Consider the following 22,721-nt stretch of genomic DNA (forward strand, 5'->3'; position numbering starts at 1 on the left):
AGAGACACCAGGAATGACACATATCAATTTCTTGTGCGATTTTTTCCCGCCAAAAACCACTTTTCCAAGAAAAAGTGTATATGTTTTGTTTTATTTTTATTCTCTACCTATTTTTTTTATAAACTATTTATGTATGGAAACAAATTTTAGTTTATAAATTATGGCAATAATAGATACGCAATAATAATTATTTTAAATTAGTATTATTTTAGTCAAATCGCTATATTAATAATGAAAAATATATCACTTAATATTTTGGTCAAATTGTTATATTAGCATTTTAAATATGCATATTAGATGAATAAATTTAAACGAGTATGTTAAAAATGTTATAACTATGCAGTATGTTAAAATATTTTGTGAAAAAAATATCAAAATCCGTGCGTGCACGGGATCTAATTTAGTTCACTCTACTAATCAGTTACCACTCCTGAGTACGAGTAGTTCACAAGACTTAGTCAAGAACTATATGAAAACGATGGTAGGTTGCTAACTAACCTGTCCACCTCATTTACCGTGGTTCCGGTTATGTATTTACGCTCTAGGGACTCGTGTTGTGTAATTGACGTACTATTTCTATGTTAGGCACGGCGTGCTGTGTAACTGTACACGTTTTTCTTCTACTTTATGCACGACATGTTGTGTATTGTACATGCATTACTTTTACGGTAGGCACAACGTGATGTGTAGTTGTACAAGCACTATTTCTATAGTAGGCAAGCATGTTGTGTAATTGTACATGCACTGCGTCTATGATAGGCACGACGTGATGTGTAGTTGTACACGTACTACTGCTACATTATGCACGGCATGTTGTATAATTGTACACGCACTAATTCTGTGTGGTAATAAATGTACTACTTTTGTGTTATCTTGGATACTTCCATAATTTGAGGTAGATATATTCACGTTGAAAAGGAGTTGGCAACTACAAGGACTTGGTATGTTGTAAGCTTTTTTTAAAACTTGAAGTAAGTTGCTGCCTCTGCAAAAAGATTAACACCCATAATTTAAGGATCTTAACTCTTAAAGCTATCATCTCATTTTAATTTCCAGTCCTCCATGTGTGAGTGTAACACTCAAAATGTCAATCATGCAACCACACAAAGCAACCTCCTCCCACTTTTTGTTTTTGTTGTTTTATTTTTATTTTTTATGATGGCCTACTGTTTTTTTACAAAAGGCCCATGGGTTATTGATTGACTTAGGCCCATATTGTATTAGTTTGGTCTATTCAGCCCACTAGAAAACGTCGAGTGGGTTTCAGTCTTTCAAAGAAGGCCCCCCATTAAAAATAACAATTTAACGTGTACCCCGTACTCCATAGTTAGAGCTAACTAGTCTGTACCCGTGCATATTTATAAAATTAAAAAGCTAATAAAAAAAAGTGTTAGTTTTAGTTTCCTTCTTTATTCATATAATAATTTAAATTGACTAGAGTTTTTAATATTTTATTAGTATTTTTTTCCTCTTGTTGATAATTTAATTTCATACTTTGGAAGTTTCCTATTTGGTTCAGCTTAATTTAAGGAAATTAAGGATGATGATGTGGAGTAGTCGTGGTTTGAGAATTGAGATTTTGAAGACCTCTCATTTCTCACCACTCTACTTTAATAATATAGATTACTCCGTACAAGATTTAGGATTTGTGCTCTTGTTTTAATCATACACTTACAAAAGGTATGAAGTATTCCGTTTAGATATAGTCGCACCACTTTCACTTTATACACTATTCATATATTAACTTTGAAGCATTATTAATGTGTTCCTATTATTAATGGGTTCCTATTATTCAATGTTACAATTAAGCATAACCAAAACAAAAATAAAACGAAACTTGGATCCCTTAGCCTAGGAAATCCAACCAAATTGTATATTGAGTAGTTAGCTCTTTTGTGATTCATAATTACATGCAAAAGCTTCTACTATACATTGTTCATTACATTTCTTAGGAAACAATTTATTACTTGGTATATTGTTTTCGTTTCTTCAAGACTCAGCTTGAAAGAATTCAATAAAATAAACTCCTACGTTACCTTTCTCCTAATGTAATCTTTATACATATCTATCCATACAATCAGACTACAACTGTCGATAAAAATAATTAAAAAGAATGATAACACTATAGTAACAGTCAGTTAAACAAGCCAAGTAAATAAAAACCCAAGTTCATTTACTCAAGAAAATCAATAATAAAAAACAACTCTAACATGAATAATATATAAAACACATGTACCAATTGAGGTTGGCATGAGTGGTTAAGGGTCTCTTGCTCCTTAACCAAGGTCTCGGGTTCGAGCCTTAGAAATGGAGAAAATCTCAACTGGGAGGGATGCTGTCAATCGAGGTACTCATGCAAACTCCCACGGGAGATTACCTCGCCAAAGGCGGTGGGAACTCCTCGTAGTAGAACCAAAAAAAATAATATAAAACACATGTATCTAGCTATCTTAATGAATTCATCTCATTCGCCTCCTAAGATACATTACACAAGAAGTAGTAGAAAGAATGAGATTAATAACAATGGAAGTAGTTTGGTCAACAATTATGCAAAACCTCATTTCTTGGAGCCTCCAAAGTGTTGAAACAAATTCATACACCCCATCAATCACCCTATTCATCATTTGAACAACCTAGTTTTAATTTTTAAATTTGAAATGTAAGAGAGAGAAGCTAAAAAGTGTGTGTGATAATACCAGATAAATATGGTTGGAAATTAAGGTAAACAATAGTATACTAACATGTACCAACCAACATAGGAGTAATATATGCAATAAGCTCAAAGTTTGTCGTTTTAAGGAGAGAGAAAAGACATTAATGTGCAATTTCTTTGATGTTTCTTGGATGGTTCCTTCATTTGATGAAGTGGGGACCTTAGCCTTAATTTTAGAGCGAAATTTCTGAGGGTTTTATTGAGATTTTAGAGGTTATAAATGTGTTCAAGTTCAGGTTCTAAATGACACATTGGTAATAAGGTGTCAACTGATATAAATTTTGCAGTTTTCACATTTCAAATTTTAAGAATATACTTCAAGTATATTCTGCATTCACAACTAGACTTTTAAATTTTGTGAAAAAGATTATTAAATTAGTTATGCTCATCACAAAAAAGTTTAAAATGAGAATAAGCCATGAATAAGAGAAAACAAAATTCGATCAAAATGTGAAGGATCTGCATTCTGCAGGATGTACAACCATAGACTCGTAAAGATGGCTGCGGGCCGGGGGCGGGCCCGTTTCGGTGCAAGGGCCAAAACAGACCGGGCTAAAAATTTCAAACATGGCCCGTGTCCATGGGCTTTTGGGCCGAGCCGTCGTGCTTGAGTCTAATTTACTAAATTTTGTGTGCTTTGCCGTGCCGGGTCGAATCAAGCTGTGTCTTGTCATGCTTTTCCCAAAAAAAATCTGCTCAGGCCCGGCCCGTGATTCTATGCTCGTGTCGGACTGTACTTTTTACGTGCCCGTGTCAGAACAGGCTTTTTTGTGTCGGGTTGGGCCTTGGGCCGGCCCGGCCCACGACCATCTTTAAGACTCATAGACTGACCAATACCATAGAATAAGACAGAATTTTCAAAAGGTAGTTTTATTGGTACAGTATACAATATAGTATTGTATCCCCTACGTTACTAGTCTTAAGTCTTACTACTCGACTTGTTACTGCTACTGCCATAAGCCATACCAACATCTCAGAACTCAAAGAATATCCAGGAAACGCACAAGAATGAACTCATGGCAAAACTATAATTTCAATAGCTAAAATTCAAGACATACAATCAGACCGAACAAACTTCTCATAGCCAAACATTCAGATTATTTACGGAAAACAATTTAAGATCCGAGAGGGGGCTGGGGGAGGGGATGGAGTCGATTAACTACATATGATACTAAACAAACTTTTCTTTTTTTCTTTTTTCCACATGATTGTATCAAAATAATCACGGTAATCTTCCGCCCATTCAATTCAAATCAAATCTTCAAGGTATGATTATGATGTTTGATGTTCAATCAAAAGCAGGCGTCCAGCAAGCAGCAACAGCACAGAGCAGCCAAACTGCAAACCAATGACGGATAATTGTAAGAACACACACAAAGTGAAAGAGTCAAAGGGCAAGGCAGGCATCTTTTTCATTGTATTATACACATTCAAAGGTCTTTCTTTTGTGATGCATGAAAAATGACATATTACTAGATAGAAATATTGCAACTTGTGATAAAGAAATATTTGAACAAGATAAAAAACAATATCTTGATCAAACAAGTTGATTCCTAGGATAAGAGTAAGAGTCCATCTTCTCGAAATGCTAAAGCAATCAAAGCAAGCATCCATCTAAACTATCACATGGTACAAATAACAATAAGATTGACTGGTCCTTCACCCAAATCAACAAGGGCTGACTAGGTCAACCAACGGTCAGAATAGAATAAGATTAGTTTTGCCGATAATACGGAGTATTATTTAACTATATAAAAAGCTGTCGGAAATAAATATTACTCCGTACTTATTTGAAGTAATAGGGACCTTAAACTCACGACAAACACCTAGATACAAGTCAGAACAAGCACATTGAGACTATTAACAAACAGGAGAATACACACATTGAGATGGCTGAGCTGAAAAGTGTATATTATTCTGATTATTTCAAATTAATGGAGGTACATGAAGCAATTTGGTGGTGGCTAATATCAGAGACAAGTCAGAACAAGCAAACATTGCACCAGATGGAACACTGCCAAAATAAAATTCCAAGACAAAAAACTTTGAAATTTGAACAACTGCTCGGTTGAAATTTGAAATACGAGACTTACGAACATAGCAGTATAGCACCTTTATTCCAGATACAACCAGAATTGAGGTGTAAACTTTGAAGTATTCCCACTTATTATATTATCATCCAAAGACAGCAATCAACCCCAATAAAATAATTTGATATTTTATTTATGTACTTGAATATTTTACTTAAGTTACCCTTTACAAGTTGCAACATTCAAAAGCATACAAAAGGTATACTACTTGGACATTTCACATTACAAAAAAAAAAAGGTTTTTAGGCCGTTAATTCGACTGGCCTACATATCAGCATTCAAATTTACTTGGACAAAAGAAGTTAGGACTAACAAGTACTATCCCAGCCACAAATGATAGATCACTTTAACATCTGTTTGTGGAAATCCAACAGAGCAATAATTAACATATTACCCCCCAACAGCTTGATTAAAAATACTATACACCAACTATTAGCAAATCACATTCCCTTTCCAGCAAACCATGACAGACAAGACACCTTTTGGTTTGATACTGGAAATGCATCAAAACAACAATGTATTATTAACCAAAATGCTTAGTTAGGACTACCAGACACCCATTATTAGCAAACCCACTCCCATTTCCAGCTAACCAAAACAAGTTGCCATCAAAGCTGGCCAACAGCAATGGAATAAAACTAAGCATTACTTCATGTTACTTATCCTAAACCTAATAGTGGTATCTACCAAAAAAAAAAGTAACTTTTGTACACTAACTTGATAAGAAAGGTGGTTGTTCCCCCACATTTAAACAAACATAGGGTTTTGACATGTCTAAATGAGCATCACTAAATCTACTTCAATGGAATGGGGAAAAGAAAACATTATTATAATTCATATTTCATAATCATATCAGATCATGGAGGCATTCCTCGTAAATTGATAACAACAATTTAAACAACACACAGAATCTCAAACATAGGCATTATGCTAATGCAGCCATCAAACAAGAATGTCATACATTATAGCACGATTCGATACCGGGTTCGTCGAATCAATCTACATATGCTATCATTTTCATTACAGGAATAACAGGCAGTCAAATTTACAACAAGAATTAACAATAATAAAACAAATTTGGTTGGAAATTAGGGACAAATCAAATTGTGGTCCTAAACGTATTCAACAAACTGACATTCCTGCCATAAAATACTAGGAGTATCTTGGACGTCTAAATAAACATGAAAATACCTATCACATCACACCAAATTCAACCAGCTTTTTCCAGCAAATTCCCGAATAACACCCTCCCACAAACTCCAAATTTTCCAATTACAGACAACAAGGGCAATTACGTAATTTAGAAAACACACCAAAAGGGACTCAACTACCCCAACCGAAATCAACGGAGACTTCCAACTCCACTCCAACTCATCCATCCGACTTGAACCGCTCTATCTTCAATTTTTTTTAATAATTAACTTAAAAATAAATAATTAAACAATTCAGATCGATTCAGATCTGATCCTAAAAAAAGAAAGAAGAAATTAAAAAAATTACCATCCTTCCATGCAACCAACACTACTCTGATTTTGCTGCTGAGGAGGAGGCTGAGCATACTGAGGAGCGTACTGTTGGGGAGGGTACCCTTGTTGAGGGTATCCTCCTGGTGGCGGGTAACCTTGTTGTGGGTACCCTTGCGCAGGGTAACCCGGTGGCGGGTATGCGTCCTTTGGGTATCCTTCAGGCGGATAACCTAAAATAAAAAACAATCAAATCAACATTTACAATAAAAAAAAGAACCTACAAAAGAGGGAATTAAAGAGAAGAGAATAAAACCTTGAGGAGGAGGAACACCGACGGGTGGTTGTTGCTGGTTGTAGTAACTCATGTTTTCCGGTGAGAAGAAATTGGGGGAGTGCGGAGTGTATGTATGATGTGAGTGGAAGGAGATTGAAAACTGGGAAATGGAAATTCAGAATTGAGATTTGGGAATTGAGATTTGAGAGAGAAATAGGGTTCTTAAATCTTAACGAAGAAGGAAAAGTGAAGGAGAGTTTGATGAGGAATTGGGGGTTTTTTATTTATTGGGAGGAAAAAGAAAAAGAAAAAGAAAAAGAAAAAGAAAAAGAAATTGGTTAACGACTCTATTGGATTGGGTTAACTTTTTAACGAGTTCCGTTGCGCAAAAGATAAGCCGCCTTACAGCGTCAACGCGGTTTTACGGGTTACACGACTAATACTTTCCAGGAGGGGTAATTCCGTAAGTGGGGTATCTTACCTTGTTATTTCCTTTTTTAGGATGTTTTTTTAATTGTTAACTGGTTAATTGCTAATACGACTCCCTTTTATTCACTACTTTTGCTATTTTTAGATTGCTCATGTGTATTATTAAATAGGATTCTTAATAATTAAGAATTATTTGTAAAGTAATACGTGTAAAATATTAGACTACTGACATATTTTAGTGTGTGGAGTAGTATGTTTCGATATTTTCTAGGAGTTTATTACTCCGTGGATGAAATTAATGTGATTGTCTTATCACTAAACTAACAAGTAACAAAGTTTCTTTGTTCATAAATGAATCTCGTAATTTCCTTGAAAATTATTATGTATTGCTTTACTTCACATTTTTGTTTTCAATTTATTATTATAAGAAAATTAAGTAAGAAGCAAGTTTGGTGCAACTAAAAAACAAAGAAAAAGAGTAAAAATTAACTAGATTTTATTAACCTCTTGTATATATGTCCATATCAGTTACGCATAACAAGAAGCAAGTTGTATTTATATGTTTACAAAAAAAAAAAAAAAGCAAGTAGCCAATTTGCGTTGCTATAAGGCAAGATATCGTTGTTAGAGCTACTAATATTTCAATTTATTCATGTGTGAAAAGAACATGAAATACAATTGAATATTTTAATTGGATCGAATTTATGATCTGAATATTTGTAAAGGTGATTAGTGGTTGCTTAAGGTTTTCTTTACAATAAAGCTTATTTTAAATTTTTTTTGGACATATAAATTATATAATGGTTATCTACAAAATATAAAGACAATTCGCCAACTGAACAATTAACAAATCAGGATATCTGATTGGAATATCTAAATATGGAAAAGTTGGACTGCATTTCCTTTTTCTTGGATTAGAGCAGTTGGATTATTATTTTTCCCTTTTCTTTCCCAACTCTAATCTTAACGGTAAGATGTAAACCTTGCAAAAATTTTGAGTTGGTTTGTTTTCGTCCAAAGTAGGCAATATTTGATGGATCTTGATTTAACTTACTACTCAGCTCCTTCGATCCCTTAATGATAGTTTTATTTGAATTTATGGTAAGATGTAAAGCTTGCAATATACTGGTTATCAAAAAAAAATGTTGAAGACGATTCGCCAACCGATCAATTAACGAATCCGGATATGTGATTGGAATATCGAAATATGGAAACGTTGGACTACATATCATTTTTTCTTGAATCAGAGCGGTTGGATCTTTTTCTCCCCCGATTCTATAATCTTAACGTTAAGATGTAAAACTTGCAATAGTTTTGAGTTTGTTTGTTTTCCTCCGAACTAGGCAAAATTCAGTGGATCTTGATTTAACTCACTACTCCTTCGATCCCTTAATGATAGTTTTATTTAAATCTACGGTCCAAATCATGACTTACAATCTAAATTTCTTCGAATTAGTACACAAAGTATAAAAAAATAATATTATATAATCTTATATTAAAATGAATCTAATAAATTTAGAGATGAATTTATGTTCTTGCAAACACAAATAATTGATAATTCAAATACAATGTCATTAAAATTTGATTAAAAAAATTGCAATGGAATAATCTTTTCTTATTCGAAGTGGCCATAACCGTTTGGTCTTGGTGTATCTTAAGATTCTTAACCCAAATTTACGTACTCGAAAATGACATATCCGACCCGTTTTATCCGTTGAAAACTCGTACGAACTTCATCCCGGGTCAACTGAAATGAGGCCAATGCAACTCCAAAAACTTCCACTTCTCCGACCCTTTTCCACCACCACCGTCAAACCTCCACCGTTAAAGTCTCTCCCCGCCACCGCAACCGCCGTAGCCAACCTTGTTCTCACCACAGAAGACCCAAAAGCCCTCTCAAAAACCCTCCTAACATCTCCAGATTTCACCTTCTCCGAACCCCTTGTCAACCAAACCCTGAAACTCCTCTGGAACCATGGCCCCAAAGCCCTTCAATTCTTCACCATCCTCGACAACCACCTACACTACGCCCACTCTCTCTCCTCCTTCCACCACGCCATAGACATTTCTGCTCGTTTGCGCGACATCACAACTCTCTGGATTCTCGTCACCCGCCTCCGCTCCCGTCGATTGGGCCCCACACCATTAACATTCGCCATTATCATTGAAAGGTATGTTCTCTCTGGGAAACCTGATAAAGCTGTTGAGATTTTCTTGTCTATGCATAAACATGGCTGCCAACAAGATTTGAATTCCTTTAATACCCTCCTTGATATACTTTGCAAATCCAAAAGGGTCGAAAAAGCCCATAATTTGTTCAAGCTTTTAAGGGGTAAATTTGGGGCTGATGTTGTTAGTTATAATGTAATTGCAAATGGGTGGTGTTTGATTAAAAGGACTCCTAAAGCTTTGGAGGTGTTGAAGGAGATGGTGGAGAGGGGTTTTAACCCTACATTGATTACCTATAACATTATTTTAAAAGGGTATTTTCGGACCGGGCAAACGAAAGAGGCATGGCTGTTTTTCAAGGAGATGAAGAAGAGGAGTTGTGAGATGGATGTGGTTACTTACACTACATTGGTTCATGGGTTTGGGGTTTTAGGGGAAGTTTCTAAAGCTAGGAGGTTGTTTGATGAGATGGTGGGGGAAGGGGTTCTTCCGAACACAGCGACTTACAATGCCATGATCCAAGTTTTATGTAAGAAGGATAGTGTTGAGAATGCAATTGTTTTGTTTGAGGAAATGGGGAGGAAAGGGTATGTTCCAAATTCAGTGACTTATAATTTGTTGATTAGAGGGTTGTGTCATGCTGGGGAGATGGATAGGGCAATGAAGTTTGTCGAGTTGATGAAGAATGATGGATGCCATCCAAATGTTCAGACTTGTAATTTGTTGATTAAGTACTATTGTGAAGTTGGGGAGATTGAGAAGGGGTTAGAGGTGTTTGATTTGATGGGGTCTTGGAGGTGCTTGCCAAATAAGGATACTTACAATATCTTGATAAGTTCTACATTTGTGAGGAAGAAACCGGAGGATTTGGTTGCTGCAGGTAGATTATTGATTGAGATGGTGGATAGAGGATTTCTTCCTACGAAGTTTACCTTCAACCGTGTTATGAATGGACTTTTGGTTACAGGCAACCAAGCTTTCGCCAGAGAAATTCTGCAATTGCAAAGTAAACGTGGACTCCTTCCTCGGCACTTTAGATTATGAAAGCACTGTGGACGAACTCATAAACTGAATGCAGATTGGCAAAGTTCATACTGTCATGGAGGGTTCTTCAACCAAGGTTGAGGTTAAGAATTTCAATAGGTTGGTCCGGATAATGTTAAGTGTGGGGAGTCCATTACTTGTGCAAAGATTTTGGTATCTGGATGATTACAGAACTCCAAAGCAAAACCTTTTGTTTCTCTGACCATTGTTATCAGGCATAACAATTTGGAGGGCTTTTCGATACGCTAAGAGTTGCGGAAGGAAATGATTGAACTACTCCTCACTTAATCCTATCATCTCTATTTGATCAAGCTAGCTGAGAATTAAGGTTATTTCATTAAAGGATACTCGTATTATGTTCTTGAGAGCAGAGCAACAGCTCCTGCTTCTGTTGATGTTGAGTTCCACCGGTGGCATGTTGGCTATTTACTGTTTTGAGCTCTTTACGCTTTTTTTTGGAGGGACAGTGAAAAGTGGACACGAATGAATCACTTGGTACTCTTTTAACCAGAGATTTCAGTATTTCCCATTATGATTACATATACTCCACTTGATAAGCACATTGTAACACTTGTAAGAGGTACTTTTCCCTTTTTTAGCTGACTTTAGGGTTTAGCATGAAAATTATTTGATATGAGCATAGAGCTTGTTAATTGTACATATGTAAAAAACCAGCTGCTTCTTTTTACTCACTGGCCATAAAGCCATTGACTAACCTGTCATTTTTGTTTGCTGAAGTATATTGCTTGAAAGAAAACAACTACTCGTATTTACTTTGATACCTTGAAATATGATTAGTATCTTATATCGTTCCGTTAGATATACTGATTACGAAAATATGGTGCTTTGTCATAGAATAGTCTCCTGAGACATTGTGAATATCTTTCTGTTAGATATACTGATTAATATACTTATATCTTTCCATTGACCTTGTATTGATATACGCAAGTCATACTTGGGGTTCTGATGCAATTGATTTGCGGTAAGTTGTATTACGGAGTACATTACATCCAGAGGTAAGCCTTCTTATAATATCAGCAAACAAGCATCCTTGTTGCTTGAATGCTTCCACTTTCTCTCAATATGCCTCCGACGATAATGTTGTTGGGTATTGTAAGTTGTAACATGTCTTTTTTGCAATTTTTTCTCAAAATGGTATTGCTCTGTTTGCTATTCATCCTTTTATGTGCAGTTATCGTCTTCAATTGTTTGTTTGGCCTTACGGACTTACTATTCTCCTTTGTGCCTCAATTTCTTTTTATAGCAAAATATTTGTTTGGTGTTTCTTTTTTCGTAAAAGCTGAATTGCCTTGTGTAGCTTGCAGAAGGCCATACGCGTCACACAGAAGATTAGAAGCTATACCTGATCTATGTTTACTGCATAGGTGGTATCTCTCGTGGGTCTGGGAAGAACAGGGTCGCAATCGTTGATTCTGAAGTAATGTAGATGCTGAAGGGTGTACTGCTTGGATCTCCAAGGTATCAAACAAGAGGTTGTGGGGTTCAAAATTCAGTCAGTCATTGTCAGACTGATACGAAGGACATGGCGATTCATAGGTTAGCAAATTGTTGGTTTTTGCAAATATATATTGATATATAGTTTTGTCTTGTCTCGTTATGAATAGGTACAACCGTACAAATTCTTTGGTGCACCCAAGCTAGGTGCACCGAAGGGTGTTTTTATTCTTCGGACTTTGATTTCCCCCTCACTTGCCCTGCACATGTGAGGGGAAAATGTTAGAGGGTGTACCTTAGATGTTCTCATAGGACATATGCCTCCTATAGTCATATGATTGTTTTGTCCGCCAGTGTCCACCCTCTAGTTTCTTACTCTGTTTTCCTTGTACGGAGTATCTAGGAAACTAGGGTCAGTACTTGCATTTTGATCAATGCTTAATAAATTATGGATCTCCTCTTTGACAAATCTCAACTCTTGCCTAGTAACATAAGTAACATCTCTTCTGAAAAAAGAGTGAATTCATAATAATCTCAACAGAAGCCAAAGTAATAGCTCATTGGATATTCATAGTCTTATCTGGCCACAAGGGCATTACAAATTCAATTACAAACGGGGTAGAGAGATTCGAACCTCTAACCTGTTATACACAGGCCCTCAATCTTTGCCACTAGGCCAAGACCTCATTGGTAGCTCGCAAATGGAAGATGAAAACACACACAATGCAATGAAAGTTCACTTGACAATTCCAAGTAAAGATCCAAGTAATTATAAAATAACCTAGATCTTTTCCCTTTTTTGAGGTTAGGAAGGATTGCCTGTTATGCAGATCACAACAATATCAAGCTACTGGAGACACGCACACCGGTACATCATCAAAAATCAAAGCAGGCATCCATAACGCAGCAACAGCAAAGAGCAGCCAAACTGCAGATCAAAAAAAAAAAAGATTACATCAATAAGAAATGTGAAACAGATATATGCTTTTTTTTTTCCCCTGAAAAATATAACTGTAAGTGACTAAGGTCCTCACCTTATTTCCACTTATTTCAGAAAAACAAGTTATTAGTTCAAACAAATAATGCACCCTAAATCTGAATGGATACTGTGAGATTATACTTTGACATCTATCGTTAATTTTCGAGGTCAAACATTTCATTGCTTTTTCTCAAAAATAAAATAATAATACGAAGTGTACGCAAATACAAGGGGATTAAGGAAAATCCCACCTAGAATGAGTTTGTTGAGATTGGACCCTGACTGTCAAGTCTAGAAGTTGGAGAGCTAACCAACTACTATATTATCTCTTGTATTATCTATTTATCCAATGCGTAGTATACTACAATCAAATTTCAACCTTGACAATATGGCAGTTTATACTGTATCAAGAGGTAGTATCATGACATCCCCTAAAACTTTTTCCACGTAAGAAACTATTAGAAGTTCAAAACTAGCTTAGTGGATCTGTGGATTTTAAGGGAACAACGATAAAACAGATTCAAATCAATTTGATAACATACCATCCTTCCATGAAACCAACTTTCTTCTTCTGCTCCTGTTGAGGAGGAGGTGCAGCATACTGAGGAGCATATTGAGGAGGAGGGTACCCCTGTGGCGGGTATCCTCCTTGTGGAGGTGGTGGGTACCCTTGCGCCGGGTACCCTGGTGGTGGGTAACCTTGATCTGGAGGAGGGTAACCTTAACATCCAAAAAAAACACAAAATTTTACCCATCAATATTAAGTATTAACACCAAATAAGAATGATGATAAAGAATGAAGTTTTTAACCTTGAGGAGGAGGGTAGTTACTCATATTGCGTCAATGAAAGGTTATTGGTTTTTGTAATTGTAAGTTGTAAGGGACTAAGGAAGCGAACGAGGATGGTGATGTATTTAACGACATATGAACACGGTTTCTACGTGGCTACGTCTTCCTATAATTGTACTATATTCATATCTTATTGTATCTCTTTGCTTTTCCCCCCACTTTACTTTTGAATAATAACAATGCTCTATATTTAATGCTTAAAAATTGAATAATAAAATACCACTGCCTTAATAAACTATGATAAAAAGAATACTTTAATTTCCTCTTTTTTTCCTAGATAGTTTACAGAATTTTCAGATTATGGAGACAGTTGTTTGTTACTCATGGTTGTTTGCAGTTTAGTTTCTAATTTTTGACAGTTGTTCAGTGTGTCTGTGTTAACATTGTCAGTATCCTCCTCAAGTATGGATGCTAGTGCTATTCAAATGACGGTGTTATATGTCATTTGAATATTATTGTTCATCAAGTCCTTGAAATAGTTATCTGAGTCAATATCCCCGATGTAAAGGCATATGATCAAAAACCATTTTTGTTACTTGAAGTCTTGAACCATTGAGCGTGTCTCAGCACACTGGGGTTCTTACACAATTTATTTGTGAGAATGTTGTGTTAATATCAGCAAACACCTTGTTGCTTGGATATTTCGCTCAGTATACCTCCGATATAATATTGTTGGGTATTGTAACATGCCTTTTTTTTTTTTGGAAGTGTTGCTCAAGTTGATATTGCTCTATCATCCTTTTATTTGCAGTTATCCCCTTTCGATTGTTTGTTTGGCCTTATGGACTTGCTATTCTCCGTTCGGCTTTCATTCTCTTTTTGTGCAGCCAATGATTTGTTTGGTGCTGTAGACTTGTAGGAATATGGGAGATTAACAAAGTTGAATTGCATTGTACCTTACAGAAGACCGTAAGGCCACAGAGATGATCACCAGATTTACTTATCTGTGATTTAGCAGAGCACAAGTATGATTCTGGGAAGAACAGGGTCACAGTTTTCGAATTTGAAGTAATTTAGATGTTGAAGGGTGTACTGCTTGGATTCCCAAGGTATCGAACAAGATGGTGGAGGTTCAAAGCTTAGTCTGCCTGAGCCAAACAGATAAAAAGACCACGGTCCATGGCAATTCCTAGGTTAGCAAATTGTTGATTTTGCACATATTTATCAATATATAGTTCTGTCTTATCTCGTTACGAATTGTATATGACATATGCCTTAGCTCTATAGTCCTATTATAATTTTTCTACCAGTATCCACCCTCTTACTCTGTTTTCCTCGTATCTAGGAAAACTTGGGTCAGTAGTACTTGCGTTTTGATCAATGCTTAACAAACTATGGAGTATGGATCTCCTCTTTGACAATTCTTGCATGGAAACCTTGGTAAAATCTCTTTCTCTCTCTCTGTTCTTTCTGTAATTGAGAAATTTCTTTGCTTCTGAATACAAAAGGGAATTTGTAACACAGTTTTTAATAGAAATCGAAGAATATTCGAAATATAGCTCATTGGATATTCTTAGTCTTGTTTGGTACACAACTACACATAAGCTACAAATAAGCTTCCTTGTGGAATATGACAATTCACACACAAATAAGCGAGAGTAAACAACTAAAAAATTCAAAGTGAAAGATCTAAACAATTTACTACAAAATAACCTAGATCTTTTTCCTTTTTCCGCGGTTAGGAGGATTGTTTGTTATGCAATTCACAACAATACTGAGGTATCAGAGACTGTAGTACGCCGTTAAAAATCGAAGCAGGCATCCATAACACAGCAACAGCAAAGAGCAGCCAAACTGCAAATCATTAACATAATAATGAGAAATGTAAAACAGATCCATAGTAAATAAAAGAAATGACTATGATCAAATTTCAAGCCTTGAAACAGAGAAAAATATTCTCATATTGAGGGGAATTCAATAACATACCATCCTTCCATGAAACCAACTTGCTTCTTCTGCTCTTGTTGAGGTGGGGGCGGCCCGGCATACTGAGGAGCATATTGTGGTGGAGGGTACCCTTGTGGCGGGTATCCTCCTTGTTGAGGTGGTGGGTAACCTTGTGCCGGGTACGCTGGTGGCGGGTATCCTTCCTTAGGGTAACTTTGATCTGGAGGAGGGTAGCCTTGAGGAGGAGGGTAGTTACTCATAGTGTTGGTTAATGTGTTATCACTTTTCAGTGCAAAATGTACTTCAGTTGTAAGGGATTAAGGAAGCGAAGGAGGATGGTGATGTATTTAAGGAGATACAACCACGCTTCCTACGCGGCTACGTCTTCCTATTATTATTATTATTATTATTATTATTATTATTATTATTATTATTATATTGGACTCTTTTCATTTCTTATTCTATCTCTTGCTTTTCCTCCCACTCTTTACTTTTGAGCAATAATAATGCTCCATATTCCCTTCCAAAACAATAAATAATAAAATACTGCTATCTTATTAAACTAATACTCCGTACAAATATAATAAAATTAGTACATTATATTTTTTGCTTTATTTTTTCATATATGGAGTAGTAAATAGAATATACAGACTACAGGGTAAAATACCACTTAGTAGCATTTTCAAGGGAGTTGACAAATTTTCTTATTTTTAATTAACTTTATATGTTTATTTTAGATTTTTATTTTCTACTCCGAGCTGCTATTTGAGAAGAAAACCACAAAGCCTAAGATATTAAAATGACTTTGGATTTACATAGATATTGTTAAACTCATGCCTTAGAGAAAGGAAATGGAATTGATTAGGGTGGTACAATAGTTGGTGAGAAAAACTGGTCTGGTTCACTAGGAGTCGTCCAAAACGGCGGATAATCTTGATCATGTGATGGTGGTGGAGAAAGCCATTGATCAAAGAATGGCGGGACCGGTATACTACTACTACCATCAGTAGGTGCTGGCCATGGCCATGTTATTGGTGGCTGATCAATGCTGCCAGCAGGAGGCGCTTCCCATGGCCATGATGTTGGTGGCTGGTTAAGCGACGGCGTATTACCAGTGCCTCCAGGTGGTGTTTGCCATGGCAATGGTGGCCATGGAAGCCATGGTATTGGGGGCTTGTCCATATCTCCAAAAAGTGGTGGTGGCGGCGTAGTTTCTAGTGGGGTCCATGGAGGAAATACAAACACCATCGGTGATGATGGAACTGCAAGTGGCGTGGGTGTTGTTGATGGTGGAAGCTCAAACAATGGTGGAGATGGAATTGTTGATGGTGGCAATGGTAGTGGAAATCCAAATGTTGGTGGTGGAGATGCTATTGGTGAAAATGGCATCGGTGTCGATGGTGCAAATTCTAATGCCGGTGGTGGAAAGGGGACCACCGAAGGTGTTGTTGGTGGCGTGAATGGTGGAAGCCCAAAAATGGGTGGGAGAAGAGAGACCAATGGTGGAGGCGGAGAAAGTGCGACTATTGGTGGTGCAGATAAGAATGATGGAGGTGGCGGTGAAGGAACAAGGGGTGGAGGGAAAAAAACCTGTGAGGGTGGTGGTAGGAAAAGAAAAGGAGGTGGGGAAGGTAAAGGCAACGGGAATGATGGTGGAGGTGGTGATGGTACAATTGGTGGTGGAGGGAGTATAACAGTTGGTGGTGGAGGGACAATAACAGGTGCTGGTGGAGGGAGTATGACAGGTGCTGGTGGAGGGAGTATGACAGGTGCTGGTGGAGGGACTATAACAGTTGGTGGTGGAGGGACTATAACAGGTGGTGGTGGAGGGAGTATAATAGGTGGTGGTGGTAGTGGGGTGGGAGGCGGTGGTGGAGGCACAAAAGGAGGCAAGATGATTGGCGGAGGCGATAATGGTGGTGGTGGTGGTGGTGGTGATGTAAGGAGAAAAGGGTTGTTAGGGGAAGGGGAAGTAAGAAAAGGCCACTTACCACAAATACCAAACAAGTAGGCGTATAAAGGGTCACAATTCAGACTTCCTCCTCTTCTGGGACTAGGACTAGTACGTCTGCTGCTTCTCTTCCTCGTACGCGTATGATTACGAATATGATTACGAGTTGTTCTTCTTCGCTTATCATCTTCTTCTGTGCCTGATTTTTGCTTGGGAACACTTCTTGCTTCTGTGATTGCTTGTGCAATCAACAGCAACACTACAATCATTATTACCACTCTTTTTGCTTTCATCTCTTGGAAAACCTAGCTTTCAACTAATTTACTCTATCACCTCATGCATGCATCCTTGTGCAGAAAGTATTTATTGGAAAACTTCACTCTTGTTTTAACTAACTGTACTCTTTCAATGGACCTTGATGACAAATGTCCATATAAACTTACTTAGTTACTGAAATTTTGCAGAATAAACCTTTTTATATACGCATTTTCTTATCAACCGAGGTCTTAATTGCTCTAGTGTCGGAAACAGAAGGCTTGTGTACGTAGTGCCTGCAGCAGGTTAACGGTTCGACTTTCCTCTCCCTCGTTTGCAATTTGTAAGTGTTTAAATGCTTTGTTATTATGCTTGATATTTTCACTTTTACTCTATAAAAGTTTTACATTTATTACTGTCTAGGATGAGGTAAATATAAATGCATATTATGCATGTCGCTGTAACATCTCTTTCTCTCAAAGCTTGCATGTCTCACAACTGCCGCCACAACTGCACAAGTAAACCATATCATAGCATCATATCCTGCAAGCAAGCAGAAAGAGAGGCTTTCGAGGATGTGTTGTTGAACTGTTTAATTTGATATATTGAATGCCAGCCTTTGTTTTGTGTGTCTTTGAAATTTAATTTACTGTTTGAAATAAGTGAAAATAAATTAGTATGTTGATGGGAGAGTTAATTAAATGGTAGGAGTCCAGCACACAAAAGCATGCAGAAGAAAATATATAGACAATATAACGACAGCATGGAACATGAATTAAAAATTTAAAATGCATGTGAAAATAAAGTATAGAACAAAGTGCTTCACCAAATGCAGCACATGCATGGCTTTATTCATCATCTCCAAAGTAATACCCCCACCTTTAATTAACTTATTCATTTTACTACTAATTTTTAAGTAGTTGAAGGATTCAACAAAAGGTGCATCAATTATCAAAATCCAACACCATTAGAGAACAAAAGATGTACTCCCTCCGTATTTATTTAAGAGATACACTTGGTCAGGCACGGGTATTAAGAAAGAAGAAGAATTGAGTGAAATAAAATAATAAAGCAAGTGGGGTTGAGTAGATATTTTAATAAGTAAACAAGTGGGGACCATGTCATTTGGGGGGGTAGGCGGGGTTGGGGTTATGAATTTTTTTGTTTAATAGGATGGTGGGTTATAGGGTAAATTAGATGTATTATTTAAGTAGATGGTGGAGTTGATAAGTTACTAAAAATGGCAAGTGTATCTCTTAAATAAATGCGGCCGGAAAAAACAAGTGTATCCCTTAAATAAATACGGTGGGAGTATAAATAAGTACAAGTATTAGTTTGTATTACGTATATTCTTGTACTTTGGTTGGTTGTTTTGTGTTATATTTTTCAATTTGCTCTTAATTGGTTTGATTGAGTTAGTGGTATTCTATAATTGGTACAGATTAAAGACCATTTTCTTCGCCACCACGGAATGTTTAAATGAATGATTTTTTTCATAATCGATCATGTAAAACTAATGGGCCTGATATGTTTGGATTAAGGTCAATGCATTTGGTATGTTTGGATTACGGTTAATGCATTTGGTAATACATTACCCTAGGATATGGTGACTGATACCCAAAACGAGCATAATAATTCCCCTGTTTCTTCCACCACACAATCACTTCATCAACTAGTTTAGCTTAATCACAACTAGTTTCTCCTTTCTTCAATTCTTTAAGTTAATTAACGCTTGGATTTTGTGTTACATACTTCTAATAATGTAGTAAAACTCTAGCTAGGCATTATGCAGTGTGGTCTAACCGATGCAACTAGTGGCAGATCTTGAATAATAGCCTGGAAGCAACCCACATCGGCTCCTCAAAGTTAATACTAGTATATTGATTTCCCTCAACGGGTGAATTTGGGCTAAACTAAGCATTCTAATCGATCTCCGATTTAATTACGTTGATACAGTATATCACAAAATAAAATGTCAAGGAGAAGTATTGACTACTCCGATTATTAACAATACAAAATGCATAATGTACTATATTGGAATTACTCTTACTTTCTTTCCGAATAATTTCAGTAAAAAAAAAAATATAATCCTTCATATTGGAATTACTCTTAGCTTTCTTCGAAAATCTGAATTGGCCTGTATATGTAAATTGTGTGGAAGCTGATTATGGTGCTTTTAGTTCTTTTCTTAGGTTGACAGGGAGTAGTAATCTAGTATTATTGGTGGTTGGTGGTGGCCGGTGGTGGCCAAAAAAAATTCAATGGTGTTGGAGCTTGATGGTGTGTTTATAATTGGCGATGCTGGTGGCTGGTGGTGCTGAGGAAGGTGAACAAAGCTCACAGTGATGAAGGAATAGGTGTTGGTGTAGTCGTAATGGGCGTTGGTGGTGTAGTCGTAATGGGCGTGGGTGGTGTACTTGGAATGGGATTTGGTGGTGGCAAAGAAATTGGTGCTGGCGGCGGTGATAAAAGTGGTAAGATCGGTGCTGGTGGCGGTGATAAAATTGGATTCACCGGTGTTGGAGGTGGTGAGGCAAAAGGTAGTATTGGTGGTGAAGGAAAAGGTAGTGGTGGTGACATAGATGGTAGCGTTGGTGTTGGTGGAGGTGAAGCAAACGGTAGTGTTGGTGCTGGTGGAGGTGAAGCAAGTGGTAGGGTTGGTGCTGGTGGCGGTGTTAAAGAAATTGGTGTTGGTGGTGGGGATGCAAGTGGTATAGTTGGTGTAGGTGGCGGTGATAGAGGGATTGGTGTTGGTGGCGGTGATAGAGGGATTGGTGTTGGTGGCGGTGATAGAGGGATTGGTGTTGGAGGTGGTGATAGAGGTATCGGTGGTGGTGATAGAGGGATTGGTGTTGGTGGCGGTGATAGAGGTATTGGTGTTGGTGGAGGTGATAGAGGTATTGATGGTGGTGGCGATGGAAAGATAATTGGTGGCGGTGGTGGCGATGAAAAGATAATTGGTGGCGGTGGTGGCGATGAAAAGACAATTGGTGGCGGTGGTGGCGGTGGTGGCGATGAAAAGACAATTGGTGGCGGTGGTGGCGATGAAAAGACAATTGGTGGCGGTGGTGGCGATGAAAAGACAATTGGTGGCGGTGGTGGCGATGAAAAGACAATTGGTGGCGGTGGCGGCGATGAAAAGACAATTGGTGGTGGTGGCGGCGATGAAAAGATAATTGGTGGCGGTGGTGGTGATGCAAATATTGGTGGTGGGGGTGGTGACACTAAGATATCCGGTGGAGGAGGGGAAGATGATATTAATGGCGGTGGTGGGGAGGAAACAAATGGTAGTGGCGGCGATAACAAAGGAGGTGGAGGTGGTTGTAATGGTGGAAAAAATGGTGTAGGTGGAGCTACTAGGGGTGGGGGCGGAGAAGGCACTAAAGGAGGTGGTGGTAACACTAGTGGCGAGGGAGGAGTCAGCGGTGAAGGGGGTGGAGATGGTAAGAAAGGTGGTATTATAGGCGGAGATGGGGTTATTGGCGGTAACGGTGGTGATATAATTGGCGGTGGCCTTGGTCGTCTAGGAAGAAACGGGTTATTATTAGGTGATGATTGATCAAACGGCCAATTCCCACAAGTACCAAAAAGATACTGGTATAATGGATCACACTTTCCATTTGTGTTACTTCCTTTGTTACCTTTGCCACTCTTAGTAGTTTTGCCACTCTTCTTTGGAAGTTTATGATTATTGTGTCTAGTTTTTGTATGTGTTCTAGTTTTTGTATGTGTTCTAGCCTCTGTGAATCCATGAGTAATCACAAGTAGTGCTACAACTACTCCTATTATTCTCAATATATTTCCTCTCATAGTTACTCCAATTTTTTGGGGTTGTGCCAAATTTCTTATTACTTGTTCACTCTTCTATATATTACAAACAAAGTCTTGTTATGCTCACACTAGTTTGAACCGACTTAAATGTGATTACTTATTATTCGAGTTATGTAGCTGAAATTGAGAATTCAATAGCCTTGAATTGTGTGCCTTTTTATGTGTAGGATTAGAGGTCTTCATGGGGTTACTGGGATAGGATAGGATTAGACCTGTCAAAAATCGACCCGACCCGAACTCGACCCGAAAATACCGGGTCCAGAACAAGATTTTGCGACCCGTAACCCGATTTTATCCGAACCCGAGCAACCCGAAAAGTAATGGGTCAAAATCCGACCGAATCCGTTTTGGACCCGACCGATTGAAAATCGTTGTATTTATAGTAATAAATGCGATTATGAGAAAATTTAAGCATAATAAACACGCTGTTTTTACTATTATTGTGTGTAATATGATTTTAATTTGAATTATACGCCATTTTATGGTTGAATTTGACTAAATATAAACTTATGTAGGAAAATTTGTTAATTTGTGCCCATATTTTGTATATTTATCACCTAAATTAATGAAAATATAATGCGCGTTTTAAAATCACTCAACCCGTTGGGTCGACCCGAACCCGAAAGTTCTGGGTCTTGAACAAGCATTTGTAAACCCGAAAGTGACCGACCCGATCTAACCCGAAACCGAAAATAATTTTTTATAACCCGACCCGACCGACCCGTTTGACAGGCCTAGATAGGATGCACTCCATGAAGTGCATCTGTTCAACCAATGTGGGGCAATTCTGCATTTCCAGAGGAGATAGAAGGACTAAGGTATGACGAGTACTACCTCCGTTTCATAACAGATACATAGTCTAACAAGTATATTTGACTTATGGAGTATTAATAAATTCAACAGGGAGAAGGGATATCAGATATGGTAACTAATACCCCAAATCGAGGATAATAAATCCCTTGTTTCTTCCACTTCCACCTAGCTTCTTGTACACAATCATATCTACACTCGATTCTCTTTATTAAAGCGTTACCCTCGATCCAAGCATACTTGTATACACATATTTCTAAGTACACAATTGGCAAAATTGTCAATAAGTACCTTCTTTTTGTCTTACTTTGTGAACTAGTACCTTATGTTTTCAGTTTTGTCAAATAGTACCTTGAATTAAAAAGTTGTATTAAAAACGGTACCTTAAAACGACATTCTGGCCAAATTATCAATTTTCTGGTCATTGATTCATGCTTCCCTCCAAAAAATTGTGCGTGTGGAACAAACAAAGCCAAAAAATACGCGCCTCTGTTACTCTAATAAGAACAACATTACCC

At 37.4% G+C, this 22,721-nt stretch overlaps 6 protein-coding genes across 8 annotated transcripts; 2 read left to right on the forward strand and 4 right to left on the reverse strand.

Annotated features, from left to right (window-relative positions):
- Nucleotides 1–3,722: 3,722 nt before the first annotated feature.
- LOC110804855 (cysteine-rich and transmembrane domain-containing protein WIH2) lies at nt 3,723–6,878 on the reverse strand. The gene is made up of 3 exons (XM_022010460.2): nt 6,583–6,878; nt 6,304–6,499; nt 3,723–4,051 (listed from the first exon to the last, which is right to left on the reverse strand). The coding sequence occupies exons 1-3, from the start codon at nt 6,632–6,634 to the stop codon at nt 4,006–4,008; spliced, it is 294 nt and encodes a 97-aa protein (XP_021866152.1). The 5' UTR covers nt 6,635–6,878; the 3' UTR covers nt 3,723–4,005.
- A 1,603-nt stretch (nt 6,879–8,481) lies between these two features.
- On the forward strand, nt 8,482–14,849 carry LOC110804839 (pentatricopeptide repeat-containing protein At1g74900, mitochondrial). Of its 3 annotated transcripts, none has more exons than XM_056843244.1 (4): nt 8,482–10,765; nt 11,504–11,742; nt 14,321–14,602; nt 14,755–14,849. In XM_056843244.1, exon 1 carries the CDS (start codon nt 8,725–8,727, stop codon nt 10,183–10,185), a length of 1,461 nt encoding a protein of 486 aa, XP_056699222.1. In that variant the 5' UTR covers nt 8,482–8,724; the 3' UTR covers nt 10,186–10,765; nt 11,504–11,742; nt 14,321–14,602; nt 14,755–14,849. The 3 variants fall into 3 exon arrangements, with proteins under 3 accessions (XP_056699222.1, XP_021866138.2, XP_021866142.2); XM_022010446.2 differs by having other exon boundaries at nt 14,373–14,602; XM_022010450.2 differs by having other exon boundaries at nt 8,482–10,680; nt 14,373–14,602.
- On the reverse strand, nt 12,175–13,583 carry LOC110804872 (cysteine-rich and transmembrane domain-containing protein WIH2). Its single transcript, XM_022010473.2, has 3 exons — nt 13,430–13,583; nt 13,162–13,339; nt 12,175–12,568 (listed from the first exon to the last, which is right to left on the reverse strand). The coding sequence occupies exons 1-3, from the start codon at nt 13,452–13,454 to the stop codon at nt 12,517–12,519; spliced, it is 255 nt and encodes an 84-aa protein (XP_021866165.1). The 5' UTR covers nt 13,455–13,583; the 3' UTR covers nt 12,175–12,516.
- Nucleotides 14,850–14,921: 72 nt separating the features above from the next.
- On the reverse strand, nt 14,922–15,676 carry LOC110804864 (cysteine-rich and transmembrane domain-containing protein WIH2). The gene is made up of 2 exons (XM_022010467.2): nt 15,396–15,676; nt 14,922–15,263 (listed from the first exon to the last, which is right to left on the reverse strand). Exons 1-2 carry the CDS (start codon nt 15,614–15,616, stop codon nt 15,212–15,214), a joined length of 273 nt encoding a protein of 90 aa, XP_021866159.2. The 5' UTR covers nt 15,617–15,676; the 3' UTR covers nt 14,922–15,211.
- On the forward strand, nt 15,539–19,936 carry LOC110804512 (glycine-rich cell wall structural protein 1.0-like). Its single transcript, XM_056843245.1, has 2 exons — nt 15,539–17,418; nt 17,772–19,936. The coding sequence occupies exon 1, from the start codon at nt 16,402–16,404 to the stop codon at nt 17,365–17,367; it is 966 nt and encodes a 321-aa protein (XP_056699223.1). The 5' UTR covers nt 15,539–16,401; the 3' UTR covers nt 17,368–17,418; nt 17,772–19,936.
- LOC130472254 (leucine-rich repeat extensin-like protein 3) lies at nt 19,900–21,372 on the reverse strand. The gene has a single exon (XM_056842780.1). It carries the CDS (start codon nt 21,370–21,372, stop codon nt 19,900–19,902), a length of 1,473 nt encoding a protein of 490 aa, XP_056698758.1.
- Nucleotides 21,373–22,721: the final 1,349 nt, after the last annotated feature.

Source organism: Spinacia oleracea, chromosome 4 (genome assembly GCF_020520425.1).
Source record: "Spinacia oleracea cultivar Varoflay chromosome 4, BTI_SOV_V1, whole genome shotgun sequence".
In the NCBI taxonomy this organism is placed as follows: Eukaryota; Viridiplantae; Streptophyta; class Magnoliopsida; order Caryophyllales; family Amaranthaceae; genus Spinacia; species Spinacia oleracea.